Here is a 19,284-nt window from a genome sequence, read left to right as displayed (position 1 = left end):
ATGCCCAGGAGGATTATGGGAAGATGCAGGATGGGCCCCGATCTGCCTTGTGGGAAGGAGTTGAAGCCAGTGTGAGAATGAGAAGGGACTCGGGCCACTCCCTGAAAACCACAGCAAAGGAACCAATGGGGGGTCCTGGAGGGATGTCCACCTGCAGGTGCTCTCGAGAGCCCCCAGGCTGGGGCCCCAAAATAGACCTGGTGAGCTCTCTGGGGGATCTCGGGACCAGCCAGAGCCCTTGGTCTCAGTGGAGGAGTGAAGGAGGCGGGGACCCCGGAGGCTGGCCAAAGGTGGTCAAAAGTGGAGTCCCTTTATTTCCTGTCTTCTCAGCTCCTAAATCCCTTAGTATGATTATGTCAGCACATCTCACTGAGCATGTGCCAACTCTGAGCCCTGAGATTGATATGCAAATGCTCTTCCTGGAAGTGCCCCTGCTTCAGGGAGAACACAGGTGGTCCGGCCCCTGACTTCTCAGGAAGGCCCAGAGCCCTCAGGGGGGCGGGAGCCCAGCCAGACATTGTTGGCAGGTTCCCTCTGTGCCGGAGGATCTTACACATTACCCAGAGTCCCCACTGCCTGCTCCCCTCTGCCTCCACCCATCGGATTCTCATACACTCAAGGAGGCGGCTTCCTTTGCACAGGTCAGGATCTAACACCAGCTCTGCTCTTCTCATGCAGGGGGGGATGTGGGCCTCAGTTTCCCCTTCTGTGCAGGAAGGGGGGTTGGCTGGATGATAACATTCCTCCCGGTTCTCAATACCGGGCTTCTGTGGCATTTGCCCAGTGGTCACCCACTCCTGGATGTCTTTTTTTTTGCTGAGGCAATTGGGGTTCAGTGACTTGCCCAGGGTCACCCAGCCAGGAAGTGTTGAGTGTCTGAGGTCAGATTTGAACCCAGGTCCTGACTTCAGGGCTGGGGCTCTAATCACTGCGCCCCCTGGCTGCCCCTGGATGTCCACTTTTAACCCCCCCTTGCCTCTACAAACAAGCAGCCGTTGCCAGCACTCTCCCCATCCTCGCTCTGACCTTTTGTTTTGTGCTTTGCAGAACCAAGGTGGGCCCAGGGAGGGGTCAAAGGTGGGGAGAGAGGGAGCTTCTGGCTGCCTCGGCCCGGGGCCGCACACGGTCCCTTGGGAGGAACGAAGGGAAGAGGGGACCACCCGCAGCGGAGCAGTGGAAGCGTCCCCTAGGGCCAGACTCCCGGTTGGCAAGATGGCAGCCACCGAAGCCCTCGCTCTTAGGGAGCATGGACTAGCACACCAGCCATGGATAAAAGGCCCCGGCTCTTGTCAGTGAAGCCTCAGTCTGGCTCCTTGTGAGGCGGAGGGCGCAGGGCTGGAAGCGTCTCCTTGCAGGGGTGGAGGGGAGACGAGGCAGCCGTGCCAGCTGGAAGCGGGCGCTGGGTCAGGAGGCCTGGGTGAGGGCCTGGATCTCTCGGCGGCCCTTTCCTCTTCCCCACCCATGGCGGGGAGGCCATTTTGGTTGTGGTCGCTAAGGTTTCGCACGGGGCCTGAGGGGTCTAAGGCTGCCTGATAAACCGGCTGTGTGCCAGGCACTGTGCCAGGGCTCAGCTCCTCCTCACCCTCTGGGGGGTATGGCTGTTTACCTTGGAAAGGAGCTGGAGGGACCAAGAACAGCTGCGCTAGAAGGGCCTACTTGAGGGAAGCAGCTTTTCGGGAGCCGGTGGGGAGGAGGAAGGGCGTCCCGGCACGGGCCCTGGGCACAGTCAGGGGGTGGAGCTTGGGGTGTGGGGGGCACACGAAGAGGCCCTAAGGGCTTTCCAGGCTAGTAAAAGCCAAAGAGAGCTTCGGATTTGAGCCCAGACCTGGGGTAAGAGGGAGCCACTGGGGTTTATGGAGCAGGGGCAGCGACAGGAGGTGCAGGAGCTGTGGGGAGGGTGGGGAGGAGTGGGAAGAGGAAGGCTCACCGGGGGAGAGGGGGAGAGGGGGAGGGGGAGGGAGCCTGGCTAAGGCGGTTGCCCTGAGTGAAGAGAAGGGGTGGGGGTGTGGAAGACACTGGGGAGCTGATCTGAGAACCGCGTGGAGGCTGGGAAGTGGAAGGAGGCGGTCCCTTCAGTAAGAGGCAGGGGAGAGAGCCAGAAATCAAGGTGTGTTTTGTTGAGAGAACTAAAACATGGTGACCATCTCCCCCCCCCCCCCATCTCTCACCGGCTCAGTGGGGGGGTGGGGTGACTTTGTGCTCCAGCACTAATGGAGTTCTAGGACACGCGCCATCTTGGATCGCTCTCCACCAAGCTGCGAGCAGATGTGGCCAGAGCCCCCCGTCCCCAGGACCCCCGCATTTCACCAAGAAAAGCAGCCAGACTCCATCACGAACGCCAGGGTCCCCCCCCTCCCCCCCGCCTTTTCTCCGCTCTGGACCAAGCTCAGATAGACAGGACGTTCCGTTTGCCAGATGTTTATTAAAGTATGAAAAAGCGATCATCTGCGTCCAGGACTTCATTGGCGTGGAGAGCCGCGGGAGCAGTTGGCCTCTACGTGGGGACATCTGCGCCATGAGACGCAGTGGCTAAGGCACTCGACCCATTCTCAGGGTTTTAATAAATATGCTAACAACAAAAGGCGAGCCGGCGGTTTCTATTGGGAAATGGATCCTGCCGTGCAAGAGCGCGGCCGGCTGGGCGGGGTTGGCAGCGAGGCACCTCGTGGGGAGAACTTTCCCACCAAGGCTGGGATTTGCAAAAGACGCACAGAAAGCCAGAGAAGTCCCAGGATTCCCTTTCTCGTCCCCATCTCTCCTTGCACAAACAAAAAGCAACAGCACCGAACGAGCGGCTGCTCTCGGAGCGAGGAGGGCTCTTTTCGTGACAAAGATGGACTTCCTGGAGCGGGCATCGTGAGACAAGCCAGACTCCTGCCCCTCTGAAGGCCCTTTGTGAGCCTCAGGCTCCTCTGGAAGCGTGATGGCGTGGGGAGGACACCAGAGCTGCCAGACCCGCTGCTTACATGTTGCTTGTTGGATCAGAATAAAATACAATAAAAACAAAAGAAAATAATTTCCAAGCCAAAATGGGGCTAGAGAATCCACTTGTATTCTCAGCATGGCTCAGGAGCCCCCTCTAGTGCAGAGGCACCCGGGGTCTGACTTTGGGAGGACCTTCTCTGGCCTCAGTTTCCTCATCTGTAGAAAGAGGGATTCGGAGCGGGGGACCTTTGGGCAGCTGAAGGACCTCAGGGGATCATGGCTCTTTGGGGGGTCAGAGTTCCAGAAAAGGCAGCGTGCATGTCTAGACCAACAAACACACCACACACACACACACACACACACACACACACACACCCCCTTTGGTCTCACTGGGCCAGCATGGTTTTGGTTCAGGCAGATTTTCACCGGGCCTGCTCAGCACCCAGGACAGCGTCTGGGCCTGTGGGGAGGGGGGTCGGGCTTCTCTGGCTGGTCATAAAAAAGCAGAGACACAGACGGGCAGTGGACAAGGTCGGGCCGGGCCGTTCTTCCAGAATGTCGGCCCGCTGGGGACCTGGGCAGAAAGGGTCCCTCAAAGTCAGGAAGGAGCACGACTAATCAGCCTCTAATCACAAAAGCAGAAAGATGAAGAAAAACGCTCGTTCCCTCCCAAGGGGCAGCGCGGAGGGCCCGGGGCCTAGTTGTTCTTCTCCAGGGACCTGTAGTAGGCCGTGAGCACCTGCCAGGCCTTGGGGGCCATGAAGCCATCGGGAGGATTCTCTCCTTCCCGGGCGAGCTTCCTCATGCGGGTTCCTGAGATGAAGTCAAACTCATTGTGTCTGAAAGAGAACAAGAGTCCTAAGTTGGCAGAGATTCTGCGCTACGGAAGGCCTCGAACCCTGCCCTCGGGGCTGACGGCTGGCTGGGGACATGCTCATCTGGGGACATGCTCTGTGGGGTGGCGGAGAAGGCTGGGAAGCCCAGTGCAGCATCCACACGGAGCAAGTGTGAAATTGAGGCGAGAAAGGGTATTCCATCAAGTGAGGAAAAAATCTAGCATCTTTAGAAGCAGGGAGGGAGTCAGGATGGCAGACTGGCTGCCCCCCCCAAAAAAGTGGGGTTATGGCTTCAGAGACCAGCTAGTCTTATTTGTGGAGAATTGATTTGTGAGTGGCGTGCAGGCCCTCTGACTCCTACTGCTGCTGGGAGAGCCCCGAATCAGCTGGAAAGGTGGGGTGCCTTCTGATTCCGGAGGCCCTCAGAGGAGTCAGAGCTTTGCTTGGGAGGGAGTAGGGAGCCACAGGGGATTTCTGAACAGAGTGAAGGAGCAGAACCTCTTCTGAGCATAAGAAGGCTGCAGGCTCCGGGCAGCCTGGATTGGGTGTGCAAACAGAAGCACAGGGCTTTGGAGGAAGAGCATGCAGACTGGGAGGACAGATGCTCTGGGAGCTTCTCGAGCAGCTCTAAAGTCGGGAGGAGCGTGGGCCAGGGAGGGGGAAGACTTGGGAGGAGAACATTCATGTCAGTCACACATTTCCCTGGTGCTTTATCTCGGTGATCTCTCCTGGGCCTCCATCGTGAACCCTCTGAAATGGGCACACGACATGTAGCCAACACCATGCTGAGTGCTGGGGTGAAGACCGTGTAAGAGATAAGGATGGGGGGGGTCAGGGAGGCCCGCCAGGACTGGACGCTGTTCTAGCAGGCCCCTGCTCATCCCCTCAGACCCCCAGCCTCTCGGTAGAGTTCAGTGTCCCAAGGCCCAGGCCTCCGGGGCAGGGCCCTCCCTCCTGGTTCAGGAGCTGGGGGCCTGGGTCTGTTCCACAAAGCTTACCTTGCTGGGTCATAGAAGGCCATGGATTTCTGGGTCTTGTTGTAGGCAGCCACGCGGAAAGGGATGATTTCCACGGACGTGAGCCCCGGGGCCATGCTCAGCACCTTTCCCCCATGAGTGGGCTCATAAAGGTCTTTCTTGGTCTCGGGATGGGGCATTCCCGCAGGGTCCCGGCCCACGATGTAGAAATTGGCCCCGGCTATCATTCGGCAGCGGCAGTGCCACTGAACCTATGGGGAAAGAGAGGGGGCTGATCAGGTACCGTGGACAGAAAGACAGCCTCCCGGGGGAGGCCCTGTGGGGGCTCCATGGTGACCCCAAATACATGCAAGCAGCGGACCTGGGGTGACCCCATATACATGCAAGCAGCGGCCCTGGGAGAAGGGAGCTGGGCCTTATGGGAGGCTGGTCCCTGTCATCCCTTGGGCCTTCAGGTCATCATCACTGTGGAAACTGGAGGGGACCAATTTTTCTGATCAGGGAACTAAGGCCCAAAGCCGGGCTTTTCAAAGGAGTGGGGAGGAGGCAAAGCGGGGCGGGGGAGATGCCCCTGGCTGGTTTCTGGTTCTTTTACTGTGCTCATTTACAAACATCTGTCTGAGGAGGGGCCCAGGCTGGCTAAGGGCCACAACAAAGCCGAGCTCGCCCTGAGGCTATTTGCAGGAGGCCCTAGCCCTACTCCATCCCAGGTTACAGGTGGGGAAGCTGAGGCCCGCAGGGTCCTCGCCAGCCGGGATGAGGAGCCCGTTTTCTGCCCCTTCCCCGTGGCCCGGCGTGGGCCGCCAGCGTCACCTCGGTGGGGGCCCGCGTAGAGCATCGGAGAGGGGAAGATGGCCACGAGGGTGGACTTGGGGTCCAGGACGCCCTCCTCCAGCACAGCCGCGTGCTGCTTCATGCGCCACTGGAGCGGGACGTCGTCGTCCTTGGTCCAGCCGCCCAGGGGGTGCAGCAGGAGGACCGGATGCTTGTAGCCTCTGTCCAGGAGGCGCCGCCGCGTGTCCTGCATCAGGAGCGCGTGGCCGTTGTGCACGGGATTGCGCAGCTGGAACGCGAACACCGCATCTGGAAAAGGCCCGAGCCCTCGCCAGTCAAGGTCACAGAGCGGCCAAACGGGCACTCACCGCGGGTCAGGCGCGAGGACGAGAACCGAGACTGAGCCGGAGGCACCCGAGGAGCCAGGCCGGGCCGGCCTTCTGGAGAAGGGGCCGAAGGCTGGGGGGACAGGTCGGCGGGAGACCGAACCCCAGGCCGGGGCAGAGGTAACGCCACCCGGGGAGCCACCCCCTTCTCCAAGGGGAGGCCGAGAGGAAATCCCAACTCCCTCCCCCCGGGGGCTGCCCTCCGGCAGAGGGACCCCACAGACCTGCATTCATCTCTTTAAAGCGCTGCTTGAGCTCCAGAGGCGTGAGGCGGTACTGGTCCAGGCCGTCGTTCCAGCGGACCCTCTCCAGGACCTGGAGGTCTCCCCCCACCAGCCAGTCCCCACTCTCCATCACCATCTGTAAGGGAAACCGGGGATTTGAACTCAGCACCAGTCAAACAGCCGACATTTGTTTAGCGCCCACTGCGCACTCCGGGAACCGTCCCCAGGGACAGACAAGGGGTCTGCGAGAGAGCTAACCCCACAGGGAGGGCACCCACTGGGGCAGGAGCGGCTTCCTGCAAAATGGGGTGGGGAGGGTTCTTGAAGGAGGCCAGGGGAGTCTGGAAGAGGGGATGAGGAAGGGGAGCACTTCAGGCAGGGGAGGAAGGGGAGTGGGGGCGGGAAATGGGGGGAACCCTTCAGAGAGGGGAGTCAGAGGAGGGGAATGAGGATGAAGAGTGCAGGGGAGCCAGACGGGGGTGGGAGTTCTCTCTGGAGAGAATGAACAGTGGCTGTCAGTTCCCTGTGCTCCCCAGGAGCCTGACTCCCCCCCCCATCCGAAGAGCCTGAGCTGGATCAGACCCCTTGGATCCCTGTTTAATTTCAGGGAGGCCCAGGCAGGCCCAGTTCTCGGATCTGTTTCAGGGAGGCCCAGGCAGGCCCAGTTCTCGGATCTGTTTCAGGGAGGCCCAGGCAGGCCCAGTTCTCGGATCTGTTTCAGGGAGGCCCAGGCAGGCCCAGTTCTCTGATCTGTTTCAGGGAGGCCCGAGCAGGCCCAGGCCTTGGATCTGTTTCAGGGAGGCCGAGGCAGGCCCAGTCCTCGGATCTGTTTCAGGGAGGCCGAGGCAGGCCCAGTCCTCTGATCTGTTTCAGGGAGGCCCGAGCAGGCCCAGGCCTTGGATCTGTTTCAGGGAGGCCGAGGCAGACCCAGTCCTCTGATCTGTTTCAGGGAGGCCGAGGCAGGCCCAGTCCTCGGATCTGTTTCAGGGAGGCCCAGGCAGGCCCAGTCCTCGGATCTGTTTCAGGGAGGCCGAGGCAGGCCCAGTTCTCTGATCTGTTTCAGGGAGGCCCAGGCAGGCCCAGTTCTCTGATCTGTTTCAGGGAGGCCCGAGCAGGCCCAGTCCTCGGATCTGTTTCAGGGAGGGCGAGGCAGGCCCAGTTCTCTGATCTGTTTCAGGGAGGCCGAGGCAGGCCCAGTTCTCTGATCTGTTTCAGGGAGGCCCGAGCAGGCCCAGTTCTCTGATCTGTTTCAGGGAGGCCGAGGCAGACCCAGTTCTCTGATCTGTTTCAGGAAGGCCCAGGCAGGCCCAGTTCTCTGATCTGTTTCAGGGAGGCCCGAGCAGGCCCAGTCCTCGGATCTGTTTCAGGGAGGCCGAGGCAGGCCCAGTCCTCGGATCTGTTTCAGGGAGGCCCGAGCAGGCCCAGTTCTCTGATCTGTTTCAGGGAGGCCGAGGCAGGCCCAGTTCTCTGATCTGTTTCAGGGAGGCCCAGGCAGGCCCAGTTCTCTGATCTGTTTCAGGGAGGCCCAAGCAGGCCCAGTCCTCGGATCTGTTTCAGGGAGGCCGAGGCAGGCCCAGTTCTTGGATCTGTTTCAGGGAGGCCCAGGCAGGCCCAGTTCTTCCATGTCCAGTTTTTGTCGTTAAGCAGCCGGGGCCAATTCAGGAGACTCTCCAAAGCCCTTTCTTCTCAGTGAGGCTGAGCGGACCCCCCCAGCACCCCCTGCTGGGACTCCATCATGTCCAAACAAACAGAGGACCTCCGACCACACCCCCGATTTCGCTTTTTAAAGTTACTGTTTATCTCCACGACTTGGGACAGCAAATGCCATCTGCAGCCGGGGAAGAACTCTGGGACTGAGTGGGGAGCAGAACCCACTCCCCCTTTGTTTGTTTGCTTTTTCTTTCTCATATTTTTCCCCTTTGTTCTAATTTTTCCTTCACAACACAGAGTTCTGGAAAGAGGCTTTAAATCGCTTGATGTCTTGGGGAGGAGGGAGGAAAAATTGCACCTCAAAATCTTGCAAAAATGGATGTGGAAAACTAGCTTTACACGTAACTGGAAACTACAATATATTGACGAAAACCAAGATGAAATTGCTGTTTTCGGTGATATCTGGTCCCACTGGAAATGGGGAAGCAGCGGGCCAGGAAGGAAACCTCCCATTTCTAGGGCAATTTTGTTTGGGGTCCCATTTCACTGACGGCACAATTGAGTCCCAGAGAAGGGCAGTCTCGGAGGGGATCCCCCCATCCCTGAAGCAGGGCTCTTTGTTGCCCAGTCTAGCTGTGCCTCTACTGGGCTGTTCCAGTAGTCTCCGCTGGCCTCTCCCGAGCTCCCAGTCACGTGGGGGGCCCCCTCAAGGTGCCACAACTAAACTTTCGTTCTTGGCCCTACATTGCCCTGACTCCTCCTGAGGCCATGGAGCAGCCACCTGCTGCAGCCTTGCCTCTTAAAATAATACTTGATCAGTTTACAAGGAGAGATAATGAGTGGTTGGGCAAAGCTTTCCGAGGCCCAGATGAAAGGCAGCCCAGGTCCTCGGGGCTTTGGGATGCTCCTCCTGCCCCCTCCTCCGAGCCCTCGCTGCCCCTCCGGGGTGGGTCTCTCTGCGTTGGGCCCCCAGCCCATGGGGCCATTAGTCTGTACAGGGAGAGGTCAGAGCTAGGCCCACAGTGGGCGGGCACCGCTGGCCCCCCTGGAGGATTTCTTGGCAGCAGTGGACCTGACGGTGGTCCCCAAATGAGGATAGAAGAAGTGTGGGACTCTAATCCTGTGTGTCCCCTTAGATGTCACTTCACCTGGTGGCCCTGAGGGGGGCGGGATTCAATGGCTTCTGAATTCCCTTTGAGCTTGGAGTCCCTGGGTCACACTCCAGCCGTGCCATCCTGGGGCTGTCGCCTCGTGGAATGAGCCGGGACTTTGGAGTCGGGTCATTGAGCCTAGCCACGTGACCCTGGGCAGGGGATTGACTTGCTCTGGCTCCGGCAAACACTGGGCTGGACGGGAGGCTTTCAAGCTTCGATCTCTGACTTTCAGGCGGGGGAAGGACTTGAGCAATGACAACACGGGCCGCCCTCCTCGGGAGGTTCTGGGTAAAGAGCTTTGGGCCATCCAGAGCTGCCGGGTGACTGCAGGGGTCCCCAGCAATCCCAGGCCAATGCAGCGAGAGGTGAGACTGTTCCTTTCCCCTTCTTCCCTCCCACCCCCTCTCATCCTCCTCCTCCTCGCTCAGGTTATGAGGATTCCTCCTTTTTCTGAGTCAGAAGACGTCTTGACTTGATAACTTCTGACTTCTGGAGCCAGGAGCAAGTCACATCTCTCCAAGCCTCGGTATTCCCCTCTGTAAAATGGGGGCTTTGCACAAGATCGGAGATGTCTTTGGTAGTCAGTGGAGGCAGACGTGGATGGATCCTTCTTGGAATTAGGTGTTCAAGCACAAAGTACGTGGGATTACAGAGGAAAGGGATCATATTGGATTACAGAGATCCATTTTTAAAGAGTTCTTCAGGCTAAGGATCCTTCAATTAGATTGTCTCTAAAATGAAGACACAAACCCCTAAAATCCTGCAGCCAGCTTAAGTGGGAGGCTGCTTCTCTGTGTCTGGCTGGAGGGAAAATCACCGGTCTGGATAATTACAAGTAGGGAAGGGATTAAGGTGATTAGAGCCTCCAGCTCGGCTCAAGGGGATGCCCAGCGCTGCCCAAGCCCTGTCTGGCTGAGGGCCGCCCCTTCCCTTTGCTGAGATCTGCATGTCCTGGGTACTTTCAAGGAGGAATACGCTGAGCTTGAGGATTCGCAGGCAACAAGTTGGCACTTGCCTTCTGTCAGCCTTTGGTTCTTAGAGAGAAGGAAAAATAGAGGCAGGGAAGGGGTTGGTGAAAAGGGGAAAGATCTGCTGCTGGGGCTGGGGGAGGCAGGCTCCCTGGCACCGAATGGGCCCGGCCCGTCTGGAAGGGAATATTACGCTTTAAGAAAAGCGCTGGGAATGGCTCTGATCGGAGCTCTCTGCCCGGGCAGCAGCTGGCGACCAGAGCACAAGGCCCAAGGGCCCGTTCCCCCTCATCCTCCATCTTGAAAGCAGCTCATTCTTTCCATGCAGTTTGGCTTCCCTCGGGAGTCCTAGACTCCCAGCGGAGGCCGATTCCTCCCCGTGGAAGGACCAAGACATTCAGTGTAACCAAGCTACTTCCAGCCCAGCTCCACTTTTTCTTTTTTAAAATAATTCTGAACTTGGCGAACCCTAAATAACAAGAGCCTTTTTTCCCATGCTCCGTGGAGCGGGAGAGGACTTGCCGAGATTGCAAATCTGCCTCGCGGAGCTTGTTTTTCTTTTTAAATATAGAATAAACGCAGCACGACACTTCCAAAGCCCCTCCCTTCTTGGGGATCCCTTCTCTTTTGGTTTTCCCATTTTGGGGGGGAGGGCAAGGCAAGAAACACCTGGGCACAGGGATAGGGAGGAAACCCTATGCCTCCTCTCTCCCCCCCGTTTAAAAAAACAAGCTTTCATAACAAATGAGCCCATTGAAGCAAAACAAATCCCCACACTGGCCATGTCCCAAAGCTCATTCTGCAGTCAGATCCCTGCCCTTCTGTCTGGTGGAGGCTCGGCTGACCCCTGCCCTGGTCGGAGACCCTAAGGCACCAAAGCTGCTCCCTCTACACGCTGTTGATATCCTCTCCCACTGCTCCCTCCTCCCCTTCCCTGCCTCTTGGGTTCCTATTTGGCTTTCTGTGGAATGGGACAAACATCAGCGCACCCTGGAACTAAGCGGCGGTGGGCTCCTCCGATCGTACCTTGATGTGGGGGTGCTGGGCACAGGTGGTCCCCCAGATGCGGGCGCACCGCTCCTCCTTCCTGTGCTCGTAGAACTCTGGCTCTCTCAGGATGGCCACCTTCCGTCCCTCGTATTCCAGAGCGAACTCGCTGCAGCTTTGGAGACGCTTCTTGTCATCCTCGGAGACGGGGAGCACGATGGGAATGCTGAGATTGATGACGCCGTCTGTGGGGAGAACCCCGGCGGGGTCAGCATCTGCCCCAATGGGCGGAAGGAGACAGAGCTGGGAGGGAGCTCAGTGGTCATCTCTGGGGAACTAGCTGGGGTCCAAGGATGGGGCCCCTAAACCGGTAGACTTAGGGACCTTGGTCCTCGTGACCCAGGAGGACCCCAAAGAAGGGACTCAACTGCTTACAACCCTGTCCCAGCTGAGTCTCCATTTTCTCATCTGCAAAATGGCGGCTGGGATCGGCCTCTTTGGGGCTAAAGATCCTGACTCCAGTCGCATTTGGCTTCTCACAAAGCAGTCCTGTCCCAGAATCCCCGCTTCCTCCCCTTGTGGCCGGTCCTTGCCTTGCCACTGCCAGAGTGACCCTGGCCAGCCCTCCGAACCCCGCTTTCCGTAACAAGGGGTCTGTGCTCCCCATCCTCCTTACATGGAAGTTCTCTGGAAGCCTCACCAAAACGGGAGCGGTGGATTATTTTAATCATTGAGAAACAGTTTAAAAAATCTTGTTAGGTTAATCAGCACAGCCCCAAGGGCCCAACCTGACTTTTGGGGGAAGTTTGGCTGGCATGTGCGCATCGGGGAGACCCTCTCATCGCAAGGACAGAGATCCTGCACTGATCCCAGAGCCCCCAACGGCATCTCAAGATGAGATTGCCAAATGCCAAATGGAACCCGAGTCACAGCATCCAGAGGTCTCTGGTCCAACCTGCCGGGTTCCAATTATCTGGAGCTCTCATTATCCCAAAGGCCTTGGGCCCTAAGGACCAGATGTGTGACACCTCAGTGCATTTCCCCTGTCCCCATGTCCCTGCACGTGAGCAAAGGCTTCGGGGCCATCCTGCTGGGAAGCATGGTTTCCTCATCTGTAAAATGGGCTGGAGTAGGAAGCTTCCTTTCAGCCCCAAGTCTCTGGTCCTCTCCCTCCCTGTGCAATTTCTGTCTGTGGTCTCACATGCATCACTCATCTGTGATGAAGTTGTGAAGGAACCCTGGGCCTGGGGTTGTGGCACTGACTAGCCTTATTATGGGGGAAAGTCTTCTCCATACCTCAGTTTTCTTCACTGTAAAATGGATCATCAAAGGGACTGCAAACTACAGCCTGAGGGCAAAATCCAACCCACTTTGGCTTGAGAGCTAAGAATGGATTTTCCATTTTAAAAATACAATAAAACTAGGGGCAGCTAAGTAGTGCAGTGGATAGAGCACCAGCCTTGAAGTCAGGAGGACCTGAGTTCAAATTTGTCCTCAGACACTTAACGCTTCCTAGCTGTGTGACTCTGGGCAAGTCACTTAATCCCAACTGCCTCAGCAAATATATATATATTATATATATACATGTCCCAAGGGCCTTCATTGATTCCCAGTTCTATCATCGTCTTGATGATGATTGAGACTTTGAAATTATTTTCATGCAAAAATCACGTGTCTGCAGTTCATGCAGAATCCAACCAGAAGCACCCACTTTGAGCCCCATTAAAGCCAGCTCAACTTGAAGGGCCAGAAAAGCACAAGGAAAATAGTCCTGGGGTCCAGTGACCAGAAAGGAATATGGGCCGGCGGCCAAAGACGGTGTGGCTGAGGCAGGTCCCCCACGGCCTCTCCCCATAATCGTGCTGGACTCACAGGTGCTCCGCTGGCCAGAGACGGCCGAGCCAACCACGGCCACCTGGACGGGACGACCTCCTGAGGTAGCGGGCCCAGCGCTTTGGCTTCCCCAATCACTTCACATTTACGCTCCACAACTGGTTGGATCATGAACTTCAGTCAATTAGCACTGGCTAATTTGAACTCATTTTTTTTCTATTAAAAACTTTAGTTCTGATTAATGGAAAATATCTAATTATAATAATTTGACTGCTTGCAAAGTTATTAAAGTACATACCAGGAAGGGCCACGCCTGGGGAAACATAAACATAATTAACACACATGTTTTCAACCCCCATTGGAATCATCTCAGTCATTTCCAGGAGGCCCAGAGCTCATTGGGAGCTTCCCGGACGTATCTGTCACACGCCACAAAATCTGGACGCCTCATTTCTGTCCCAACATTAAAGCCTCGGTTGTACGTTTGGGAGGACGTGTCCAGGAGAGAATTTTGTGCCATCTGCCCAGAAACCATGTCGGTTTGGTAAATGGCCCATTCGGAGCCCAACGGAGGAGCTGCGCCGAATGGTTTCTAAACTGAGTTTTGGGGGGAGTAGACGGGGGAACACTCTGGCCAGAGCATCCTGAAGCCCCAGAAGCCCTGACAGCGCCATGAAAATGGCGGCTCCCCTTGGAAAGCTCCCAGCCCCTCTCACCGAGCTCTGACCCCGCTGGCCATCCTTCCCTCAAACCGAGCCCCCTGATTCTGCCCGCTCTGCCAATCCTGAAGCTCTATGTGGGCAGCTTGTTTCCCGTGGCCCCATGACCTTGAGGGACTTCCAATTCCTCATTCTTTTTCAATCAAGCCATGGAAGGCAACTTATACATATGTCTACACATATTGGATTTAACTTATATTTTAACATGTTTAACATGTATTGGACAACTTGCCATCTTGGGGAGGGGGCAGGGGAAGGAGGGGAGAAGTTGGAACAGAAGTTTTGCAAGGGTCAATGTTGGAAAATGACCCCCATATGTTCTGTAATAAAAAACTATTATAATAACAATAATAAATAAAATAAGTCAAGCCATGTTTTCCAAGGCTGGAAGAAGTCCTTTTTTCTCTATGGATCCCGGGAGACCAAACAAATGTCCTGCCCATGTTTTTCAGGAAACACCCCCCTTTGCTTGCTGTCTTGCTGAAGCTGTGCCCCTTGTGGGGGACGGCGAAATGTCTTGGGAGTGAGGTACCCCTCGTGCAGGCTCCTCCCAGCTCAGACTGCCCGTTCTCCCAGGAGCCATCGGCCCCTCTGACCAGGAGTGGGGCTAGTGTCAGGGCATCCCCTGAGCACCGTGACTGGGGTCTCTGCCATCGGGCAGCCAGTGGTGGGAGAAGTTGGTGCTCTCCCGGACTCAGCTGCACCACTGACTGAATCCAAGGACTTGGTTTTCCTCCGCTCCAGACTCAGGCAGCTGGCCGGGCAGGAGCCTACAGGATGACCTTTATGCATACACACGTTTATGTGCAGAGGATGTGTCTCTGCCACATATGGGAGTGTCTGAGCATGTGTGAGAGGGATTCTGGGACTCCTGGGGCAGCCAGTTGATCATTCTCAGCCCGCTCCGGGATGCGGCCCCTACAGCACCCACAGGAGTGCTGCCGAGGCCCCATTGGCCCAGGCTCCCTCAGCATCTCCTGGCCTTCGCTGGCAGCTGCTCTGCCAGGACACGATGCCCCTGGCGGCCCCCGGGCATGGAGCCGGAGGTGGGTGTAACAATGGGCCCTGCACTGGCTGTGGACAGCTCTATGGACGTCTGACCAAAGGCCTTTGATGATAGGACATATTGGCAGCTCAAGATGGCAGAGGGAGCCAGGGTGTAGAGGCAGAAGAGCTGAGCTGATTCCCCAGCCACATGGCACTGTTCCCCACTGACCTCAGTTTCTGTTTGTGTCAAACAAGGGGATTCCCTTCCAGCCCTCAGTCCGGTGACCTTACACCTGACTGAGTTCAAAGCAGGAAAAACTGCTAAAAACCAGTCAGACTGACCCCAACCAAGGCCTTCTTCTGCCCTCCAGTGTTTTCATCTCTGGGGGCCTCAGGGGGCTCGGAAGGACTTTTCACGCCCACCCGAGGCCTCCTCCCAAGACACAGCAGGAGAGGGGAAGCCCTACCGTCCAGCAGCGTGTCAAAGTGCAGCACTTGCAGAAACTCCTTCTCTCGCATGAAGCCCTTGAGAGGCGTGGCCCAGCCTTCGCTCAGCACCTGGACCCACTGCAAATCCAACTGCGCAAGGGAAAGAGGCGGGTGAGTGGGGGCGAGGGCGCCGGCCTGGCTGGTTCCCTGGGGCCGGCTCTGGCCTTGTGGCCACTCCACCTGCTGGAGCTGCTCCAGGCTCCCTCCTCCCCTAGAAGCTCAAGCTTAGGACGTAAAGGTGATGATCGAGGTCTCCTCCCACCCCCACCCCATGATAAGGGGGCTCAGAGTCCTGCTGGGCTACCTGTCCAGAGACTGTCATTAGCACCGAGGCCAGGGACCTGTCCCACCTAAGCTTCGTCTCTGCCCTAGCTCTGCACGTGGACGGCCGGGGCTCAATAAACTTTTGGTGAATGAATGGATGACTGCCTGGGATGGATGGATAAGTGGAATGGAGAGATGGAGGGATGGCATAGATAGATGGATCAATGAATGGCATGGATAGGTGGATGGGTGGATGGATGCATGGAGAGAGGGATAGAACAAGTTTTTTACATGAGGCAGAAATAGCCCGAGGTCGGGGACAGAAAACAGTGGGAAGAATGGGAGCTGAAAGGCGGAAGAGCTCTGCCCATCACTCGTTAGCTCTGGGACCCCGGGCGAGTCTTGGTTTAGTGGCAAGAGCAAGCAATTTGGAATCAGGGGACCTGAAATCAACCCCCCTCCTCTGTCACTTATTAGGATGGGTGACCCCAGACATGTCACTTCACTTGGTCTCAGTTTCCTCACCCTCCTGGACGTGATCTCTGAGCTGCTTTCCAGGTCTAGCTCAGTGATCCTGGCTTTCGTCTCTTTCAGTCTAAATCCTAAATTCTTTTGGACTGTTACACTCAGCATTTAACAGTGCCTGGTACATAGTAGGTGCTCAATAAATGCTCATTGCCCTGCTGCTCTCACCAAATCCAAAGCAGGCAGACAGAAGGAAGTCAGGCATCTCTGGGACAAGGAAAGTTCTCGGCTTCTCCTTCGAAGCCCCTTCCCTGCCCCCCTCCCGCCCCCTCAGTGAGGATGACAAGCCGGGCAGTCACCTTGGTGATGGGTAAGGAAGGCAGCTTCTCGGCTTCAGCCCGGGCCGCGTCCAGTTTGTTTTCGGGCACGAAAAGCTCGTGGATGCCTTTGACTGCGGAGTGGGGCACGATGGTCTGTGGAAACAGAGACACCCCCCGTGGAACGCGCTGGTCTCCCAAGGCCGGCCTCCATGGGCCCTCACCTCCCCCAGCTCGCCTCCATCGGGGGGCGGCCCCTCCGAAGCCCACGCACCTGCTCCTGGAGCAACTCCACCACCTGCTGCACACAGTCACTCACGGACGACAGGTTGGTCTTCACGACCAACTCAGGGGTTTCTGGCTTTTCGTATTCAGAATCAATTCCCGTGAACCCTGCAAACGGGACAGAGGAAAATGGCTTCCAGGGGGATGATGGGATGATCCAAGGGGGACCACGTGGCTTGCTGAGGTAAGGACCAGAAATAAGTGTCAACAGTGACTCTCAATCTCTCCTTAGGAAGGACGAGGGAGACAACTTTGTGCCTACCGCCTCCCCCACCCCAGCAGAGCCTGACTCCTTGGGGGTATTCTTCTTTTTGGACTGGGGCAGCTAGGAGGTACAGTGGGAGGAGGACTGGGCTTGGAGGCAGAGAAATTGAGTTCAAATCTGGCCTCGGACGCGTAAAACTGGCTCACCCTGTTGGCTTCTCTCATCCACACTTCCCTTGCAGAATCCTTGGTCCGTACCATGACCTCCAGGCCCTTGACCCTCAATTCCCTCCCAGGCCATCTCCCCTACACTAGCCAGTCTCTTGTCTTCTTTCCATCTTGCCTCCAGGATGAATCAATTCAACTCTAAACCGTCTTCCTTTGTTGGATCCCCTTATTTTTTGATGTAAGTACCGTCTTCTCCCCCTCCCTCTATTCCCTCTCCCTCTTCCCCCCTTTCCCTCTTTTCCCCCTCCCTCTTTGCTCTCTCTCTCTCTTTCCTCTTCTCCCCTTCCCTCTCTTCCCTCTCTCCACCCTCTCCTTTTTTATCCCTCTCCCTCTTCCCCCCTCTAACTCTCTGCCCTCTCCCTTTTCCCCCTTTCCTTGTTCTCCCCTCTCCCTCTTCCCTCTTTGCTTTTCCCCCTTCCCTCTTCCTCATGTCTCATATGATGAAGTAGCCTTACTCCTTAACAAGGCTGACCTCTCTCTCTCCTATTCCATCCTGTCTCCTCCAGCAGCTTGTCACACCCCCTCCCCCCACCCCGTACCCATTCTCTCACTTCCTCTCTACTGGCTCCTTCCTACTCTTCCCCAACAGGAGCCATCCTGAAAACAAGCAACCCCCCTCCAGTCTGGCTTCTAACCTTCCCCTTCCACCAAGTCTTCTTCCTCCAAAGTCACTAATGATTTCTCAGTGGCCAGATCCGAAGGCCTTTTCTCTCTCCTCATTCTCCTTGATCTCTGCAGCCCTTGACACTGAGGATCCCTCTCTTCTCCTTGAGACTCTCCTCTACATTTTCAGGGCGGCACTTTCTCCTAGCTCTCCTCCTCCCTCTCTGACCTCTCCTTCTCTGTCTCCTTCACTGAATTAGCCTCCAGATCTCGCCTTCTAACATGGGTGTCCCTCAGGGCTCTGTCCTGGGTCCTCTGCTCCTCTCCCTCCTCACTACTTCACTTGGGGATCTCCTCAGTTTCCATGGATTTAAGGACCAAGGCTCATCAACACCACCTTTGCAATATCTTTAGTAACATGGCCCCCACCCACGTGCAGGACCCCACCACCTCAGGCTGGACTGTTGCAACAGCTGCCTCGATCCGCTTCAATGACTTCCGATCTGTGATTCTATTACCAGACCACAGACTCAGAGCACGAAGGGACCTCAGAGGCTAGGTATCCCCACCTCTCACTTTACAGATGAGTAAACTGAGGCCTAGGGAGCAGAAGGGGCCTTGAAGTGGAGTGTTGTTCCATCGTTGTCTCCCAGTGCCTAGGACAGGGCCTAGCACTCAGGAGGCCCCCGAGAGCTGGATCTGAACCCAGTCTCTGGTCGGATTCTACATCTGCCAAAGGGTCCAAAGTACCGAGATGGATGTTTCCATCTTATATAATTTGGGAAAGGGCCATTGTTGCTCCTTCGGGACAAGGAGAAAGACACTAGGAAAATCCTCCCACTGAACCTTCCTACCTTTGATTTCCCCGGCCCTGGCTTTCTTGTAGAGGCCTTTCACATCTCTGCTTTCACAGATGTTCAGAGGGGCATCGACAAAGATTTCAAAGAAGGGGAGACCCGCCGACTCGTGAATCTTCCGAGCGTTCTCCCTGTCCTGGAAAAGCCAGAAGAAAACCAGGGGTCTCACAGTGAAAGGCACTTCGTACCAGGGCCCTTCCTGCTTTTTTTCAGCAGGAGGGGTGGGGGTGCCCCTCCTCTCCATCTCTCAGAAGCCTTCTCTTAGGGGCACCAGGAAGGTGGAAAGATGGTGCCGCTGATAGGAAAGAGGAAGGAGGAAGATGACAAGAGAGATCATTTTTAGGGAGAGAAAGGAAGCCCTTTGATGTCTGACTCTTCCTCCAGGTGCCAGAATCTTTGTACCAAACTGGGATTCACTCATCTGCATAACATGGTAACCGCTCAACAAAAGAATACAAGTTCCTCCAGGCCAGAGACTGTAAGAAACACCACAGATTAAAAGCTAGAAGGGACCTTAGAAGCCATTCTTGTCTATTTCCTTAGTGCATTATGGACAGGCTGGCTAGCCTGAATGGCCACCGTCCATTCTCCCGCCTTTGAGAGCTTTGTCTGAAATGCGCACTGCCTACATTTCACCGGACAGAAATCTCCGAGTTTCTCCCAAGGCAGACCTCTCATACAAGGCCCTTGCTGTGTCTTGTGATAATCTGTTATTAATTTTGCCTTCATTGATGTCCAGATGCATGTTGTGTTTTCTCAATAGAACGTGAGCTCCCAGAGGGCAGGAAACCCTGACCTGCACCTTTGCCACATCTAGCTCCCCACAACAGAATGCTGCATTTTGTCATCAGATGGATCCCTTGCAGTGAATTTCTCACCTTTGCAAATGGAGAGATGAAGCTGGTGATGCAAACCAGCCCGGCGTCGGCAAAGAGCTTGGCCACCTCGGCAATCCGGCGGATGTTTTCTTCTCGGTCACTGGCGGAGAAGCCGAGGTTCTTGTTGAGGCCCGTGGCGCACGTTGTCTCCATCCAGAGAGTAGCAAGGGATGGCGTGGGACACCAGGTATTCCTCCAGAGCGAAGCTGATGGTTGTTTTTCCAGCACCAGAGAGCCCTGTGTGGAAGTAGAGGCAGGTGAGCTGGAAAAATGT

General features: G+C 56.3%; 1 protein-coding gene across 1 annotated transcript in view; it reads right to left on the bottom strand.

The window, feature by feature from the left end:
* Positions 1 to 2,406: 2,406 nt before the first annotated feature.
* PAPSS2 (3'-phosphoadenosine 5'-phosphosulfate synthase 2) overlaps positions 2,407 to 19,284 on the bottom strand; it is a 69,002-nt gene continuing 52,124 nt past the window's right edge. Inside the window, 11 exon segments of the mRNA XM_074297075.1 lie at positions 2,407 to 3,764; positions 4,760 to 4,989; positions 5,547 to 5,821; positions 6,123 to 6,258; positions 10,921 to 11,126; positions 14,888 to 14,999; positions 15,998 to 16,111; positions 16,230 to 16,348; positions 18,130 to 18,268; positions 19,011 to 19,142; positions 19,144 to 19,247. Of these exon segments, the coding sequence (XP_074153176.1) occupies positions 3,623 to 3,764; positions 4,760 to 4,989; positions 5,547 to 5,821; positions 6,123 to 6,258; positions 10,921 to 11,126; positions 14,888 to 14,999; positions 15,998 to 16,111; positions 16,230 to 16,348; positions 18,130 to 18,268; positions 19,011 to 19,142; positions 19,144 to 19,247 (1,709 nt within the window). The 3' untranslated portion in view covers positions 2,407 to 3,622.

Source organism: Sminthopsis crassicaudata, chromosome 2 (assembly GCF_048593235.1).
Source record: "Sminthopsis crassicaudata isolate SCR6 chromosome 2, ASM4859323v1, whole genome shotgun sequence".
In the NCBI taxonomy this organism is placed as follows: domain Eukaryota; kingdom Metazoa; phylum Chordata; class Mammalia; order Dasyuromorphia; family Dasyuridae; genus Sminthopsis; species Sminthopsis crassicaudata.
Note: the sequence above shows the minus strand (reverse complement) of the source record. Positions and strands in the feature narration are given on the sequence as shown.